At 44.5% G+C, this 17,456-nt stretch overlaps 1 protein-coding gene across 1 annotated transcript in view; it reads left to right on the top strand.

The window, feature by feature from the left end:
* Positions 1–17,456, top strand: part of LOC147676795 (zinc finger protein 10-like) — a 455,065-nt gene that overhangs the window by 31,729 nt on the left and 405,880 nt on the right. Inside the window, exon 2 of the mRNA XM_086945221.1 lies at positions 9,449–9,575. Within this exon, the coding sequence (XP_086801347.1) occupies positions 9,449–9,575 (127 nt within the window). The remainder of the gene's footprint in view (positions 1–9,448; positions 9,576–17,456) is intronic.

The raw sequence follows: 17,456 nt of genomic DNA, 5'->3' as shown, positions 1-17,456 counted from the left end.
AAATGCAACATACAGCGTGCCCTGGTGTACAAGGACAGTTTTCCAGTGCAATAAAGAAAATCTAAAAATCTGTTCCATAGTACTAATTTTCGATCTGAAGCCAGCTTGGAAGGGAGAAAGTATTTGTTTTTCATCCATCCATTCTGTTAGTTTATTCAGAACTTGCAGACTGAATTTTTTTGTAGCATTATCTAACAGGTTTATTGGCCTATAGTTGGCTGGATTATTAGTGTCTCCCTTTTTTAAATATTATTTTTGTCTCGGCCCCCTCAATGAATCAGGGACAGCTCCCCCGGCCGTAATGGCATTCGGTAAAAGGTTAAAATAAATTGACCAGATGAGTGGCTCTGACTTAAAAAGGTCACCCGGAATTTTATCGTGCCCAGGTGCCTTAGATAATTTAAGAGAAAGTATTGCACTATTTGTCTCTTCTAGACTAAACAAGATAGGATTATTGTATGGCTTTTGCTCTGAATGAGGTAAAGTTGTATCTTCAGCTATATTAATCACATAGGCTGAATCATCAGGCTTTCTTAACGAATTTAGTGATGAAAAATGGGCCACCCAGTTTCCAGGTGATATATTAAAACTTGGGTACTAAGCATTTTCATGGTTATTTTGTGTTACTAGTTTCCAAAAGGCTCTACTGTCCTTGAGTTTACTGGCTGCAAGAAGGTCCTGCCAGAATGTATCTTTCCAATCTCTTTTAGCCTGTATAAGTTGGGATTTGTAGATTCCTCTGACAGTACGAATTTTGCCTCAAATCACCCTCAATAATTGCACGTTTTAGTGAATTATTTGTTGCTTTGCTTGCAGATTCAAACCAAACATTGATCTAGGATGTGTCATATTAGTAACAGTTACCTCTTTATAAAAGATCTTCTGGAGTTCATCAAACACCTGGTTATGGACTGATAAAATAGGTATTCTAGCTGGGTCTATCCCCTCATACTGTTCAAAGGAGGCAGCATACTGTTTATTGAGTTCATAATAGACTTCTGGGTTTGCCATAAATTTGGGCTATTTAACAGTGCGACGATTGTTTGATACTGGAGGTGCAAAGACAGCCGTATGCAGGGCAACGTACCCTTGTCCCAAGGGCTGTCCAGCAAATGTCACCTCAAGTTAGTTAAGTTAAATAACAGACCTTACATTAATAGGCATATCAGCTAGTACTGGCCACATTCTCACATCAGTTAATACATAATCAATTACACTTGCGCATATACCTCTCTTAAATGTTGATGCACGCAGAGGGTCAGAGATGGTACAACCATTAAGGGCTCTCAGGCCTCTACTAGTAACCAGCGAGACTACTAGTAGTGCACAGGAAGTAAAAACATTTCTTTGGGCTGTTAACAGTTTTGGAATTCCCCAGTGCTCGTCTTCCTCTGCTGTGATCTCTGTTAAAAAGGAGCAGGGTTCCAAAGGAGTATGAAAATCTCCCGCTACCATTATTCTTGTATCAGAGGGTAAAACATCCAATACAGTATCGAACAATACTAAAGTAGTGGATGTATCGATATGCTTTACTGATCTAACATAGATGTTAAATATTGCCAGAGAAGAACAAGATGGTAGAGTGACTAGAGTCCCCATTGGGTCTCGTCAGTCTATTTCCAAGGGAGTTAAAGTGCTAAAACACCTATTCTTTATCAAGGTTAAAAGCCCTCCACTAGCTCTGCCAAAGTGCAATGCAGGTAGAGACTCTCTGTAGCCCATGTCTCCTGTAACAGACAAACATCAAAACTTGTGATCTACCTTAACCAGTCCTGATCACATAGCTTCGGGTTTATATCAGCTAAATTCCAGGACAGTAAATTTAAGCTCGAGAGAATATCCGAGCCATCAGCTATATTGGTGTTAGAGTTAAGCCCTGAGAGACTTTGAGCTCTTGTTTGTTCATCAGGGGGTCGTAAAGTATTGCAATCATCATTATCCTATGTTTCCGGTAAGCTTTAGGCCTTATCTCGCGTAGCATCCTTATTATAACACCATCATTGCTGCAGCAATTCCCCTGCTGTGCTGAAGAACTCAGAAAACAATGCAATCATGACGAGCTCAGCTCGTCATGAGCGTACAAGAGGTGTACCTCATGACGAGCTGAGCTCGTCATGAGCATCGAAGGGGATAATTAGTACCTGGCGGCGATACTTCATCTACATGGTTTATACACAGTTAACCATTACATCCCATGTTGCCCCGAGTCTCTTACGACCCGTACTGTTACTTGGGCACATATGCCATTTGTACAGTCAATCTGGTGCATTCATGGGAGATAACAAAGCAGGAGAATGAGAACTAGAAACATTAAAATCATCAGTTGCATGGGCAAAACCCTCATTCTGTTGGCCAGTCCGTTCCCTCAATAGTGGGGAGAATGCTTCTAGTTAAATTCCTGTTTGTTTTTTCCCGGCACAGTCACAGGTACGTAATTCAAAATTGATTACATTTTCAGCCTGAACATTCAAGAGTAGGACAACATGAATTTGGTCATACTGTGAGGATGGAGTTGTGCGCCTTTTTCCCAAATACAATATCAGATCTTATTATGGATAGGCAGTTCTGCTCATGTCTTAGCCAATAGATCACCTTATTGATCAGTGCCTCAGTATCCTCCTTATCATCTTTGTTCAGTTTGGGAACCTGTACCTTGTATATGGACCTATTGGATTTTTGTTTTTCCCTAGATAGTTGAGGATCAAACTTCAAGGGAAATATCCTTGCAGGTGGGTATGGAGCAGAGCCAGTAAACATAGTATAAGAGGAGGAAACCCCATGAGAGACAGTGATGTGGTGGTATTATGTTGTGCAACCTACTCACTGACATGTGGTTGGTGCCCACTGGGGCAATAATGTAGGGAGATACGTAAAAACAGGATTGGGTGCCACACCTGAAGGAGGTAATTCCCAATGCCAATTCTGTTTTACAGACATTAAATAAGTGTTGTTATTAAGGGTACTAGGACCTGTAGGGTCAGTAAGTTCTTCAGTGCAACATTTCTCCAAGCCCCTTATAATGGAAACAGGAACCTACTCTGTATCCCTGGCCACCCCAAATGGACGAGTCTACCCATTGTGTGACTTTCCAGAGCTCCTACAGCTGCAACAACAATTACATGAGAGCTTAGATTTTTCGAGTCAGTACATTCGATGATAGTAACCACACATCAAAAGCCTCGCAATGCACCATACCGTCGCACTTCGACACTCATCTCAATCCACCCACAAACAGACCACCTATAGCTGTTACCAACACTGACACTCCTCCCCTCCCCTGTATCTACACTATCCGATCCAATCACACAGATCCCTCCTTAAGCGTCCCACCCTGTAATACCATCACGACCTCCCCCCCCTCAACGGGATACCTGCCCTACTACATCAGGAGCTAACTTTTCTAGACACTCCCCTGTCTCTCCCTCTCCAACCTTGCACACCACCCCCCTATCTGTCAATCTTCTATCCCAGTTCTCTTAGGAACGAACAGACTCCCACCTTACCCGACATCGAGACCTCCCCAACTACTTAGAACTATTCCCCCCCTGCCCCCCCACCCCATTACCTGTCCCCTCTCCCCTCTGCTGCCTGTTGATAAACTGCAGATCCGCCTCCTGCTACGCAACTGAGATTGCGGAAACCATTCTAAGTGAAAACGTAGACATTGCATTCCTAACTGAAACTTGGCTCACCATCCACTCCACTCCTATCCTCAGCTTGCTCATCCCTCCAGGCTACTCTATCATTAAGAAAGATAGAATCGATCAAATAGGAGGACGCTTTGCCCTTCTCTTTAAGGATCAACTCGACATCTCACTTGTCCAGCTCCAAGACCCTCGTCCTTTGAATACCTTTGCGCCGACCTCTCCTTTCCTGGCTTTCCCACCACTCGATTTCACACCATTTACCACCCCCCTGGAAATTGTCTCCCCTTCACCGAAGAGATGACCGATCTTATTATTCAAGCATCGCTCTCCCACTCCAAGAATCTCTTCCTTGATGATTAAAACATCCACTGGAACAAAATTGATGACCCTGCTGTCCTCCAATTTAAAGAAACTTTAGACATCACTGACCTGACCCAACTCTGCCTTGCCCCTACTCACACCAAAGGTGCCACCCTCAATGCTATTGTGACGAGCAAGGATCTGGCCTCTCTCTCTAATATCCTTCCTGTAGACTGGTCTGATCACCACCTCATCCTTTTCACCCTGAATAACCCCATTACTCGCACCGCCCTTATTAGAACTTAACCTATGAAACCCACTCGCAACCTTCACCTTATTCCTCCTAGTGAATTGGAATCCGCAATTAAAACTCGATTACTTCTCCCCCCTCCCTCTCATAGCACCAACAAACTTACTGACCATTATAATAAATCTATTGTTGGTGCCCTCGACCTAATTGCCCCAATTAAACTAAAAAAACTAAAAAACATCCCTCCCAAATCCTGGTTCAATGCTGAACTCAATAATGAAAGACGGGCCCTCAGACAATCAGAACGAGCTTGGAGAAGTCATCCCTCGTCTGACAACCTGGCTCTCTTGAGAACCACCAGAGCCCATTACAAAAAACATATCTTTAACGTAAAGGCCTCCTTTTTCCGGTCACAACTTGACCAGGCCAGAAACCGCCTTTGAGAACTTTTTAACATTGTTAAAAAACAAACTTCCTCTGGCCCTCCTATTTTAACAGCCTCTGTGGAAAGATGCGAAGAAATTGCCAGCTTCTTTTCGAATAAAGTCAACAACATCGAACTATCTTTCTCTTCCCCCCTCCTCTCTGTCTCCAACCGCCCCTCAACCAACATACCCTCCCGAACATTCCTTATTCACTTTTGTCCTCCTCTCTCCCACATCTCGACTCATCTCAACCCCTCCCTGTTCTACCCCTTCCTAATACTTCTTGGACAGATCTTCTCTCTAAAAACAAGGCCCTATGGAGCGAATTTAGTCCATTATCAGAAACCACCATCATCAACATAATTTCTAAACTCAAACCATCCTCTCACTCTAAAGATCCTCTCCCCGCCCATTTAGTCAGGAACTCAAATACATCATTGCCCCTTTATGGACCGATATCATCTCCTCACTTTCCACTGGCTGTGTTCCTGCCTCCCTTCAGCTAGGTCAAATCTCCCCCATTCTTAAAAACCCCACCACTGACCCTAATGACCTGAACAATCTACGCCCTATCTCGAACCTTCCCCTCCTCTCTAAAGCCCTTGAAAAATGTGTCCTGTCTCAATTAAATGACAATATCATCTTCTTCAATCTCCTTGACGTTTTACAATCTGGTTTTAGAAAGGGGTGCAGCACCGAAACTGCTATGCTCAATATTACAGATGACATTCATCGCTCTTTAGACAAAGGCGAATCCTCACTAATAATCCTCCTCGATTTCTCAGCTGCTTTCGATACAGTCCACCATCCCACCCTTCTTAACACCCTCAAAGATCGTTTTGGCTTTGAAGGCACTGTACTCAAATGGTTCTCCTCGTTCCTTCAAAATCGATCACAACAAATTAAGCTCAGTCACTGCCTCTCCAAACCTCAACCGGTCTCACTCGGTGTCCCTCAAGGGTCTATCCTCTCCCCAACCCTATTCAATCTTTTTATGGAACCACTCACCCTCATTCTCAAAGAAGCCAAAATCAGTTACCACCTCTATGCCGACGATACTCAACTATACTACAGGATCAAATCCCACAATGACATCCTCCACATCAATGACACCCTGATCAAAGTCTAATCATGGTTCCATTTTAATCATCTCAAACTTAATCCTAAAAAAACTGAAATCATCCTTTTCACTCCCAAAAATAATTCCCTTCCCGTTCAACTCTGGATCAATGATATCAATGCACTTAATTGCTCCCTCTCCACCTCTAACTCTGTCAAATCCCTAGGTATCAGCATCGATCATAATCTTAATCTCATCCCCCACATCAAAAATGCAGCCAAAAGTGCTCTTTTCTCCCTTCATCACCTCAAATAAATTAAACCCTTCATTCCAGCAGATGATTTCAAAATCGTTGTCCAATCTCTTGTCCTTTCCAGGATTGACTATGGTAACACCACTCTTGCTGGCCACCTAGCACCGATTAAATCTGTTCTCAACCTAGCTGCCAGACTTATTTCTGACTGTAAAAAATTTGACCATATCTCTCCTGTTCTCAGAAACCTAAACTGGCTCCCAATTGAAGGTCGATCCACCTACAAGATCGCCTGCATTACGCACAAAGCTCTTCACCAAAACACCCCTTCCTACCTTTCTAGCAAACTACAGAAGGCAGGGTCCTCCAGGACCCTGAGGAGCACTAACTCCCTTGTCCTTATCCCTCCTAAACTAAAATGTAATAAGACCCAATCGCGTGCATTCTCTGGCAATGCTCCTACAATTTGGAATTCACTCCCCAAGTATCTTCGCTGTAACCTCTCTTAGCCTCTCTTCAAAAAAAGACTCAAACTTCTCCTCCTCAATAAATATTGGGGTTCTTAATGTTACTGACTTTGTCCCTACTCATTACCTCTATGCTCTGATTTGCTAGTATTACCCAACCCCTCTCCCCCTTTTTCCACTCGCTCTCCCTCATTTCACCCCCGTCTCTCTCTCTAATTTTAACTCCCTTTGTCCCTTCTTCTATCCCTCTGTTCCTTTGCCCCTTCACTCATTTAAAGCAATGTTTTTATCTTGTTTGAATTTTTGTGCTCATTGTCAATGGTATATTGTATTATAACATGTTTATTTACCATGTAAAGCGCTCTGATACACCTGGGTCCAGCAGCGCTTTATAACACCTTTTAAATAAATAAAATAAATAAATAAAGTTGAATGCAAAGCTCATTCATTTTACCATACAACAGTTCATTGTCCACTAGATTGCTCATCATAACTGTATGTACACTTTGCAACTTTGTCAAGGAGACAGTGGGGGGATTGTTCTGTTGTGACGCTTCCGATGATTTAACTCCTGCCGGATCATCCATAGGTTGAATAGGGTCGAATTGGTTAAAACAGGGCACATTCGGGATCACTGTAATTGTTGGATAAAGAGAGCAAGGGGTCTTATTAGAATGATCCACAGTGTTAATATCAGCAGGCTGAGGTAAAGCAGGGGCCTGATCTAAAACAGGAGCAAGGCCAATACCTTGCCTTTCCAGCTCCATTGCTCGGGCTGCACGTGATGTACAAGGGCTCTTAACCAAGGTCGTATCTAAAGTCTATCTAAAGAGTCTAGGGGCACTTGATGCCTTGAACATAGCTGGAACTTTCACCATTTTTCCCTTACCCCTAGGATTACTTGATGTAAGCAGCTGCTCAACCTCACCAATTAATGTATCAATGTCTGCTAATTTGGTTTGATCAAGAGCAGTAGTCCCTGTTCTGACCCCATGCTTGGCTGGACCTGATTTCTTTAATTTATTTATGTTGTGATCATGATTTGCAACATCCTCTACTTTACGCTTTACCATTGTTAAGCTCAGATGGCCAGGACAGGTTTTAAAATTGGCACAACCGTGACACACACTATCTTCAATGGTGCTTATCAATCCTTGCGCTGCAGTGTTCAAAGGGGTGGCCCAGCCTCTTCTGGGTGCAGACCAGCCCGCCCGTGGCCCGGGCTTTGCCCTGGTATGGCCCGGGCTCGCCCGTGCGCGTCCTTTGCTGCAGGAGGTCCCTGGACCTAAATGCTCCTCCAGGCGCGTAGGAACTGCGTGGTTGGTGGCACGCGGGCAGCAAAGTGACCTGGGGATTGTAGTTTCCCCCACCAATGACCAGGAACAGCAAAATGGACACCCGCACTGCGGGAGGCCCCCAGCCTTAAATGCACCTCCAGGCGTATAGGAACTGTGTGGTTGGCGGCACGCCAGCCGCAAAGTGACCTGGGGATTGTAGTTTTCCCCACCAATGACCAGGAACCGCACAATGGAACCGCACGATGCGATAGGCCCCCGGCCTTAAATGCATCTCCAGACATGTAGGAACTGCATGGTTGGCAGCACGCCTGCAACAAAGTGTCCTGGGGATTGTAGTTTTCCCCACCAATGACCAGGAACAGCAAAACTAACGCCTGTGCTGCAGGAGGCATCCCGGCCTTATATGCCCCGCCAGGCACGTAGGAACTGCGTGGTTGGTGGCACGCCGGCCACAAAATGGCCCGGGTATTGTAGTTTCCCCTACCAATGACCAGGAACAGCAAAACAAACCCCTTCCCTGCAGGAAGCCCCCGGCCTTATATGCACCTCCAGGCATGTAGGAACTGTGTGGGTGGCAGCACGCCTGCCACAAAGTGTCCTGGGGATTGTAGTTTTCCCCACCAATGACCAGGAACAGCAAAACGAACCCCTGCTCTGCAGGAGGCCTCCCGGCCTTCTATGCACCTCCAGGCACGTAGGAACTGCGTGGTTGGCGGCACGCCCGCCACAAAGTGACCTGGGTATTGTAGTTTCCCCCACCAATGACCAGGAACAGCAAAACGAACCCCTGCGCTGCAGGAGGCCCCCGGCCTTCTATGCGCCTCCAGGCACGTAGGAACTGCGTGGTTGGCGGCAGGCCTGCCACAAAGTGACCTGGGGATTGTAGTTTCCCCCCACTGATGACCAGGAACAGCAAAACAGACCTCTGTGCTGCGGGAGGCCCCCGGCCTTATATGCATCTCCAGACACCTAGGAACTGCGTGGTTGGTGGCACACCAGCCGCAAAGTGACCTGGGGATTGTAGTTTCCTCCACTGATGACCAGGAACAGCTAAACGGACCCCCATGCTGCGGGAGGCCACCGGCCTTAAATACGCTTCCAGGCGCGTAGGAAATCCGTGGTTGACAGGACGCCGGCTGCAAAGTGACCTGGGGAATGTAGTTCCCCCCCCCACCAATGACCAGGAACAGCAAAACGGACCCCGCGCTGCGGGAGGCTTCCAGCCTTAAATGCGCCTCCAGCGCATTAAAACTCCGTGGTTGGAGGCATGCCTGCTGCAAAGTGACCTGGAGATTGTAGTTTCCCCCACCGATGATCAGGAACAGCAAAATGGACCCCGCGCTGCAGGAGGCCCCTGGCCTTAAATGCGCCTCAAGGCGCGTTGGACCTCCGTGGTTGGAGGCACGCCGGCTGCAAAGTGACCTGGGGATTGTAGTTTCCCCCACCGATGACCAGGAACAGCAAAATGAAACCCAGCGCTGCAGGTAGCCCCTGCCCTTAAATGCACGTCCAGGTGCCTAGGAACTGGGTGGTTGTCGGCACGCCTGCCGCGAAGTGACCTGGGGATTGTAGTTTCCCCCACCAATGACCAGGAATAGCAAAACGGACCCCACTTTATTATTAGGGTAAGATATTGTTGGTAAACTAAAGTTTTACCTTGCTCAACACAAATAAAATATTGTATTTCTCAATGTGATACAGAATCTTATTATATTGCTGAGCAAGTGATGCAATGTTTTCTTTTCAAGATGCACGGTATCCTTCATGATGCATCTGCCTATTTCTCTGAAGAAGAATGGAAGCTTTTAAATGACTGGCAGAAGGAGCTTTATAGGAATGTGATGAAGGAGATTCACCATGCACTCATGTCACTGGGTAAGTTTACATTTTCTGTCTCACTTGTGATTTGCAGTTGAACAGCCGAAAGATGACTTGCTTATTTCAGAATTATTTCCTGAATGCATTTTAATCTTCTGCTTTAAACCTGTCCAGTCAGGTATGGATCTGTATAGCACTTATCTTCCGAATACTATTAATGTGTTTATGCACTGGTAGGATATGCATCAAAGCACATCACATCATGCAATCAGTGTTACAGATAAGGTTTTGAAGTAGGTGTGAGTAGTTGGTCTGGCATATGGTGTCCACTAGTTCTAGTGGGCACCTTGCACAAGTCCAAACAACCCTTATTGATGATAAATTTAAGACAACCTTTATTGAAAGCTGTCCTAGTGGTAGCTATGGAGAGCAACCTTCAGGCTAAGTCTTAAAGGAGTGTAAAGCAGCTTGGTTTACCAGATTATAACCTCTTGAGTGACCAAATGAAAGGTGAACCACACAAGGTATATATAACATATATGTATTTATTTCTAAACACACTCTACTAATATCTTTATGAGATTTGAGAACAAGATACACAATGTCAACACAATTGAACTTTAGTAAATATCACAATATACAATGGGCCCCAGGGGGAGACCAAACCATATATTAAGAAAGTGATATAAAAACCACTACTTGACTAGACACAGTGCCTAGAGCCTGTAGAATCGCCGGGACTCCAAGGAACCACCCAAGGTAGTGACACAGGGGACCCACGGGGATCTGTGCAGTGTGAGAACACAGCTGCGAGCTCCGTTAGCATTGATGGGTAAAGTCGCCTGTGGAATTTTAAAGTTAAAACACACTTAGGAGAGGGCTCTGAGCAAACTACTTTAGACTTAGGGGGTTCTAGGGCCAACACCCACGGGAGCACCGGAGCACTCGAGTTACCTCACCCAGGGAAGCCGGGTGCATAGGTGTCAAATGGTGTTGGGTCGCGTCGTCGTTTTCAATGGCGACCTGCTGCTAAGTGCTGCTGCCGGGAAGAAGGAAAGTGTCCGGAGGGATCCAAGCCTGGATCGAAGATGTGAAGAACCTGAAAGCCGAGGGGACAGAGTCTGGGTCACTTGCCAATGACCATGAGCGCGATAGACGAATGCCCACCGATGTCGGGTGCTTCAGGTGCGAATAGGTGAAGCTTAACTCTGCAGCCACGGAGACCAGGAGACGTCTACGACAACCAAGATCCGGATTCGAGCTGTCCCACGAAGGATGTCGAGTGCTGGGGTGTCGGAGCTCGGATTGAATACAACAAGCCTTGACAACAGCAACCCACACAGGAAGAGAAAAGATGCTTAGGTGCGGGCTAGCAAGGTCTTGGGGACTCCCCAGCAATGGAGAGCAAGGGCACGTCTGGAACAACCAGGGAAGCCGAATCAAAGTTACAGTTGCCTTCACAGGGACCCAACAGTCGACGGACCAGGGATCGCGAAGGGACCTCAAGAGAAAACACAAAGGGCCAGCTCACGGAACACTCGTGGAGTGTAGGCCGGCAATCTTCGGTTGAATTGCTGCTTGGGGTCAGGGCTATAAGTAACCCAAAGCTCAGCCTCAGAGGTCGTCTCAAAGCTGATGCTTCTACAAATGGTCGCGGTGTCCAGGGGTGCGGGTTGCATGGTCTCCACGGGGATACAGGCCTCAGACTTGCTGAGTGCACAGATCAACCTCCTAGAGCGCGGGAACCCATCTCCTGTGGTGCAAAATTTTTCAGAGTCTTCAGGAGCCTTGAATATGCAAACCGGACAGATGCGTCTTTGGTGCCTGCCAAGCAGGGGAGTAACTTCTTTACTCCAAGGGAGATTCTTCAGTTATCTAGCGCCTTGTAGATCGTTGAAGTTCCAGAATTATGTATCAGAGTTTCGTCCAGGTAAATCTACAGTCGTGTAGTCTGGGGGGGTCCTACTTTATACCCATGAAAGAGGTGGGACAAATTCTGGGGACCCACCTATGGGAGGGTCAGGATAGAGGGGTGGCTACACCCATTTCCTTTGTAGAGTTTCGCGCTAGAGCAGGGGCTGGTAGCTGCTGCAATAGGTTTGAGCTGGACTATGCACAGGGACACCAAATGTGCCCCCAATGCAGACATCAAAGCACTCTTAGAGTGCACCCACCCAGCCCCAATACACTAAAGCCTGTCTGGGAGGTGGTTATACCTCCCTGTGACATGAAACCTATTGTCATGGCCTCCCCTGCTGGAGTTTCGTCCAGCAGCAGGAGGCCAGACTTGTGTCTGTGGCTGCAGCATCCATTTTGTGATGCCAGGGTTCTGTAAAGCTGGTACAGGGTGTACTGGTGTAGTCCCGTTTCTCCCTCTAGGAGGGTGGAATCATACCTCCCCCGCCAGGACTGACAGGGAGGTATGATTCCAAGGTGTTTGACATCACACATGACATGTTTCCTTGCAGCCATTCCAAAATTAGCATTTACCGCGAGGTTATAATGCACTTAAGTCTTGTGCATCACAGAACAACCCTGGATAATAGATTCAGAAGGCTGCCGAGGGGCCCTGCTCAGCATGGGCACCCTCTCCCACAAAACCCAGCACCCAGCCTTCAGGATTGATAAGGCCTGCCTTAGGGGTGACTGATAGGTTTATATGTGCAGTGATATAAGGTAGGTATAGGGAACCTATATCTAAGTAAGCGGTGCATACACCACCTTACACAGGCTGCTGTAGCAGTCCTGTTGTGTCATTTTGAGTGGTCACTCAGGGGTGGCATAATTCATGCTGCAGCCCTTTGCGAGACCTCTGGGGCACCTATGCCCTGGTATATAGGATACCATATACTAGGGACTTATAAGGGTACCCCAGAAGCCAATCTGTGGTGTATCTACAGTACATGCAATTAGTTTAGAGAGGAAGCAGCTAGGCTGGGATCCTGGATAGCAGGGCCCCAGCCAGACTAAAGTAAAAAAAACAGTGACACCTCAGCTAAAAGTGGGCGTAACTATAAGAAGCAGATCCTACTCTCTTACAGTAGCGTCATTGTACTCCTTACTTTTTGGAAGTTAGGACCACATTTTGTAGTGTAGTCCCTATATTCCTAATAGGCTCTGCGCATTGGAATAACATAAACAGCAGTGTAGACGTAGGACTGAGGTCATCTAGGTCTCTACTGACTATGTTAGACTTAATTAGGTTTGCCAGCTAGCTCAGAGGTCACTAGAAACTTTCTCGAATGAACAGGGAGGGGTTAACTTCCCTGATTAGACAAGAAGGGATTAGTTTCTGACAACCGCATAAACATGACAACTTTGCTCCCTCAGAATAAAGAGTATATCTCTAGAGTCGCGTGAAAACAATAGACAGCTATTTCACTTAGTCAATCATGCATGCTTAATTTCACCAGAGTGCAGAGAAATAGAGAGACGGGCGTTTTCAATAAAAGTTGGTATTTATTGAGCAGTCTTCTTCTCATGCAAGAGAAATGAATTGCCACAATAGCAATACTTATCATGAAGTAAAGTGCGTACAGTAAAAGGAGTATTATAAAATAATACTGTAAAAGCATTGATATGGTTTCTTAGCCATATGATACTTTAAAACAGATAAAATATATACATACATAAAAACATTGACTAACGTACTCAACTGGTGCTTCTAAGATACGCCTACACCGGTGTACCTGACTTAAGCCTAATACGTGGGGAGGAGTAAGTAAGTTGCAGTTTTTAACTTATGTTGGTTTTTGCCAAGAATCTGAATCAAGAATTCTCTTAAGGTTTTAATCAGCTCCGTACCTTGGTTATAGAATGAAGGAGGTCTTGTATCTCGTTCTCAGGACTCGATCTCCCAGCAACCCGCAAGGGTGACTGGAAACACTGGAGCTGGAATTTCTCGGCAGGAGAAAAGGCAACTTCTTTCCCAGTGCGTCAAATGGGAGAGACGGCTTCCTTCGGCTCTCGCATCAGCTGGGCTTCGGGCAAGTAGATAGCCGCTCTGCTCCCAACCACCATGTGTTTGCTTCAGGCAACGTTGGTATATTTATACCTGAAAGGTGCTGTGTTTTGACGTAAGGTTGGACATAAGACGTCACTTAAGAACTGTCACTAAGAACTGGCAGATCTTCAGGACTCTCAGGAGTTCTAGGACAAATCAAAACAAAAGCAGGGGGAATTCCCGGGCCGCTGGAGGTTTGGTTTGTTTAAAGAATGCGTTGTACTTTCTAGGAGTCCAGGGAAGTAGCCTTGCCGTATTTGGACCGCATTGGCTATGACTAAATATGGATATGATTCTTATGCCTTTATAAGGATATGTATTGTTATAACCGCATAAGGGCATGAATCAGGAATATTTAAATAGGGTCCTAGATACATTCACAACACCCACTCCACGTATAATGTCCATCATTACTAAATACTAAGCAATATATAAACATATAGGTATGCATGTGTTTTCCAGCCCACCCCAAAATACATAAAATGCATTTGAAATGGTATAGATACACGAAAAATGAGTATTATACTGTACGTTTTTAAGCAGTGGTATCATTCAGGAAATGCATATATAAATATTGGCTGAATGAATTGCGAAAATTACATTTATAAAATGGCTCTGAATACAAAAAAAAAAAAGGTTGAGACCATTTCATCACATATTTATACAATACTGAACATGTGCTAGAGGCTGAGGTAAAATATTGTCTCTAGTGTCTCTAAAAATAGAAGCTCTGTTCTCTAAGAATAGTTCTACTTTAAGCAGAGTACTATGTGCCAAAAAAAGGTAAATATTTTGGAAGTGGAAAAAATAATTTCGCTTTCAGAGGAAAAAATAGTTCCAAATGTTTTCAGTAGTGTTGTTTATCAAAACTGAAGGCCGAATTCCGAGTTCAGGCAACGCTGTGAGCTCGCTATTTCAAATATTATTCTCGTTGTTAGGGGAGAACATTACTTCAGATAGGCCGGCAAAAAATGCGTCTACAACAGTAGGTGAAAGTTGGGCCAACTCCGAAAAGGTGGAAATAGTGGATATGTGCGATGCATTGCCATCATCGATGTCAGGATCAGCAATGTTCACGGAAGGTTGTACCTGTGTGGTGCCGCTTTCATCTCGTACTTCACCGCCACCTAATCGTAATGGTGAAGTCTCAACGAATGCCGTCATCAGAATAGGTAGCCGCTGGGGACAACACATTGCATGAGTCGTTACCGGACAAAGCAAAGCATCGATATCCATTGGTACTGCTGATGGTAGTGTAAGACAGACGTCCAACACACATTATTCTCCGCATAGCAGACATCGAAGCACAGGTAAGATGCCATTTTGCCAATTTGGTCTGAATGAAAGAAACCAGGTAGTATTCAGATCTCTTAGCCGGGCCAATCCAAGGACTTTAGTGATACGTTCTCGGTATCGTATTGCTAGGATCGTTTCTTCCATCGTAGCCAGAGTTTTGTCTGTGACTTGGCTTGCCATATATGAGCAGAAGGAACAAAAATAAAATTCCTGCTACGAGTCCCAAAATAAGAGGCAGGCCACCGAAAAGAGAATGCACAAAATTCGGGAAGATGCCAAGAACTGCTTCGAAGGGTGTTAGCAGTCCCGAAAAAATGGTCTTAAATACATGTGCGATGCCACTGGTATCTGACATGTTTAAGATTTGACTTAACATTTCTACGAAATGCACGGGGCAATTTGTCGATAATAGAGTATGTATCTCTGCCGCTGTCCTTGCAACTTGCAGATCATACGTCTCTTTGGACGAGGTTAAAGGCATAGTTGTCTGTAAAAGAATAGACTTCATTCTGCTTAAAGTATCAATTCGAATAGAAGAGATATTTACATAAGGCCATATTGCCGCCTCCATGTCTGGATTGCTGTTTGGATACAATATTTGCATACAGCAAATGACCCTGGAAGTAATAGTTACGAGATAGGCTTTTCCTGGCACCATGCCACAACAGCTGTGGTCACTTATTAGAATGTAGCTACCGTTGGATAGTTGTCTGAAAAAGGGCTCTATCTGTGTAGTAGGGGTGCCGTGCAGATGACATGAAAGGTTGTTTGACGAACCTTCGCAGGCTCCATGCAAGTTAATACCTTGACACAGAAGTGTACCGCTTAGTGATTTTTTATAATTGTTACCACTAAGAAATACCTCTTTCTTCCCTTCACTATAACATTTGTGTGTATAAGGTAAATTCCAGGTCGATTTGATGTATCCTTTGCCCAACCTTTCATACAGGCCTGCTGGTATATATTTTTGGCAATACTTAAACTGGAAAGTTGTTATTGGAATTGGAATTGTTCCGTGTATTATCCATTCAATGACAGGTCTCTCTGACATTGTCAATGGTAATCTCTCAAGTTTTTCAATGCTCAGAATCGTATAGTCTGCTCCTTTTTGTGGCAAACTGATTTGTTTATCAGTAAGGTTAAAGATAGAAAATAATGACGTTATGTTGATTAGACGCCATGGCACGTAGCCTGAACGCAAGTTTTGTAGCGTCCAGCCTAGCTGTACAATAGAACGTATCTGGGACTGACCATGTTGTAACATTAGCAAGTCCTGCTCTATTATATCAATAGCAGATGATACAATGCTGTCCAGTGAATATATTCTGGAGGACAGAGTCGTTAACCCATTGTCCACTACAGAAAGTGAGTTTTCCAAATTAATACGATCAATTTCTCATATTTTTTCTGCAGTTTCAATTTGCGTTACTTTCCAAGCTTCGTTGTAAGCAGCGTATATACCGGCTTATATGAAACGTTTTTGACGCTGTTTGCGAGGTCCCAGTATGAAATCTCGCAAGTCAGCACCGTCTTTAAGTAAAGTCAAGTGTTGCTTAATTTCATCCAGTGTGGATTTTTGTAGCCACTCAAGGCATATTTTCCCTACACTGTATGTTGTAACTATCCCTGGATGTTGTCTCTGGGAATATCTTGGGTCTGGCCTGGTCTGTTTGAACCCCTGTATTTTGTTCAGGAATCTATCTTGACAATTATTTGTGTCTGTGGGCCAGATCAACCATTTTTTCCAATCAGGATTTGTTCTGTTTTGGTGTAAAATATGGGATACGTCTATCTCCACATCTGTAGTGCTATTACTATCAAGTATGGGCTTTGGAATAGACGGTTTATTTAAGTCTTTTATCTTGGCTAAACCAAGACAGGTTGTTTGTTGAATGGTGTCATTCAGGAACATTATTTGTTCTGGGATCATGCAGGCTCTAAATAATGCTTCTAGACCTTGTACCTGCCAGTCTTTTGTACCCCAGATGGTTTTTGTTTCAATGTTGTTTGTCCAAAATTCAAAACCAAATGTAGACATTTTGTCATAAAAATGTTCAGAATAAATCAATTTAGTATTTGTCAACATTGTTTTCATTCCTGTCTTATTTAACATTTTAAAATGAAACGTTTCTGGATCACTGTTGTTAAACCCTGAGAAGTATTGGAATTTTTTATAAAATGTTTTCGAGCTGCCTATTGGCGGAGTAGGACAATGTTCCCATTGAATATAAGTAAAAACATTTCTAGGTTGAGCATATTTATGCAAATAGTGATGACCAAAATGATTATAGCAATATAATTCTTCATAATTTGATGAACCCTGCAAATAATCATGTTCTATGAATTTAGCTGACATTTGTAAATCTGCCATCATATTATTAATATTTTCAAAGTCCCAATCATCAGAGAAAGTACTTGGTGTCACAAAATGAAACCTTGAACTGATGTGGATATTTCAAGAGCTCAATCGGGCCATAGATTTCCTAATCAGTTTTGTCCCATGCTACCCCACCGGGTAGTGGATTGGCTGTGATGTTCACTGATGATAGTTCTCTTTTCTCGATGTGAGAGGATCTGTGAGGCTTTAGGACCAAGTTGATGTTCTGACTTGCTGTGTCCATTGTACTATATTTTCCATC

Source organism: Lissotriton vulgaris, chromosome 12, assembly GCF_964263255.1.
Source record: "Lissotriton vulgaris chromosome 12, aLisVul1.2, whole genome shotgun sequence".
NCBI lineage: Eukaryota > Metazoa > Chordata > Amphibia > Caudata > Salamandridae > Lissotriton > Lissotriton vulgaris.
The sequence above is the reverse complement of the archived record's forward strand: the minus strand, read 5'-3'. Positions and strand labels throughout refer to the sequence as shown.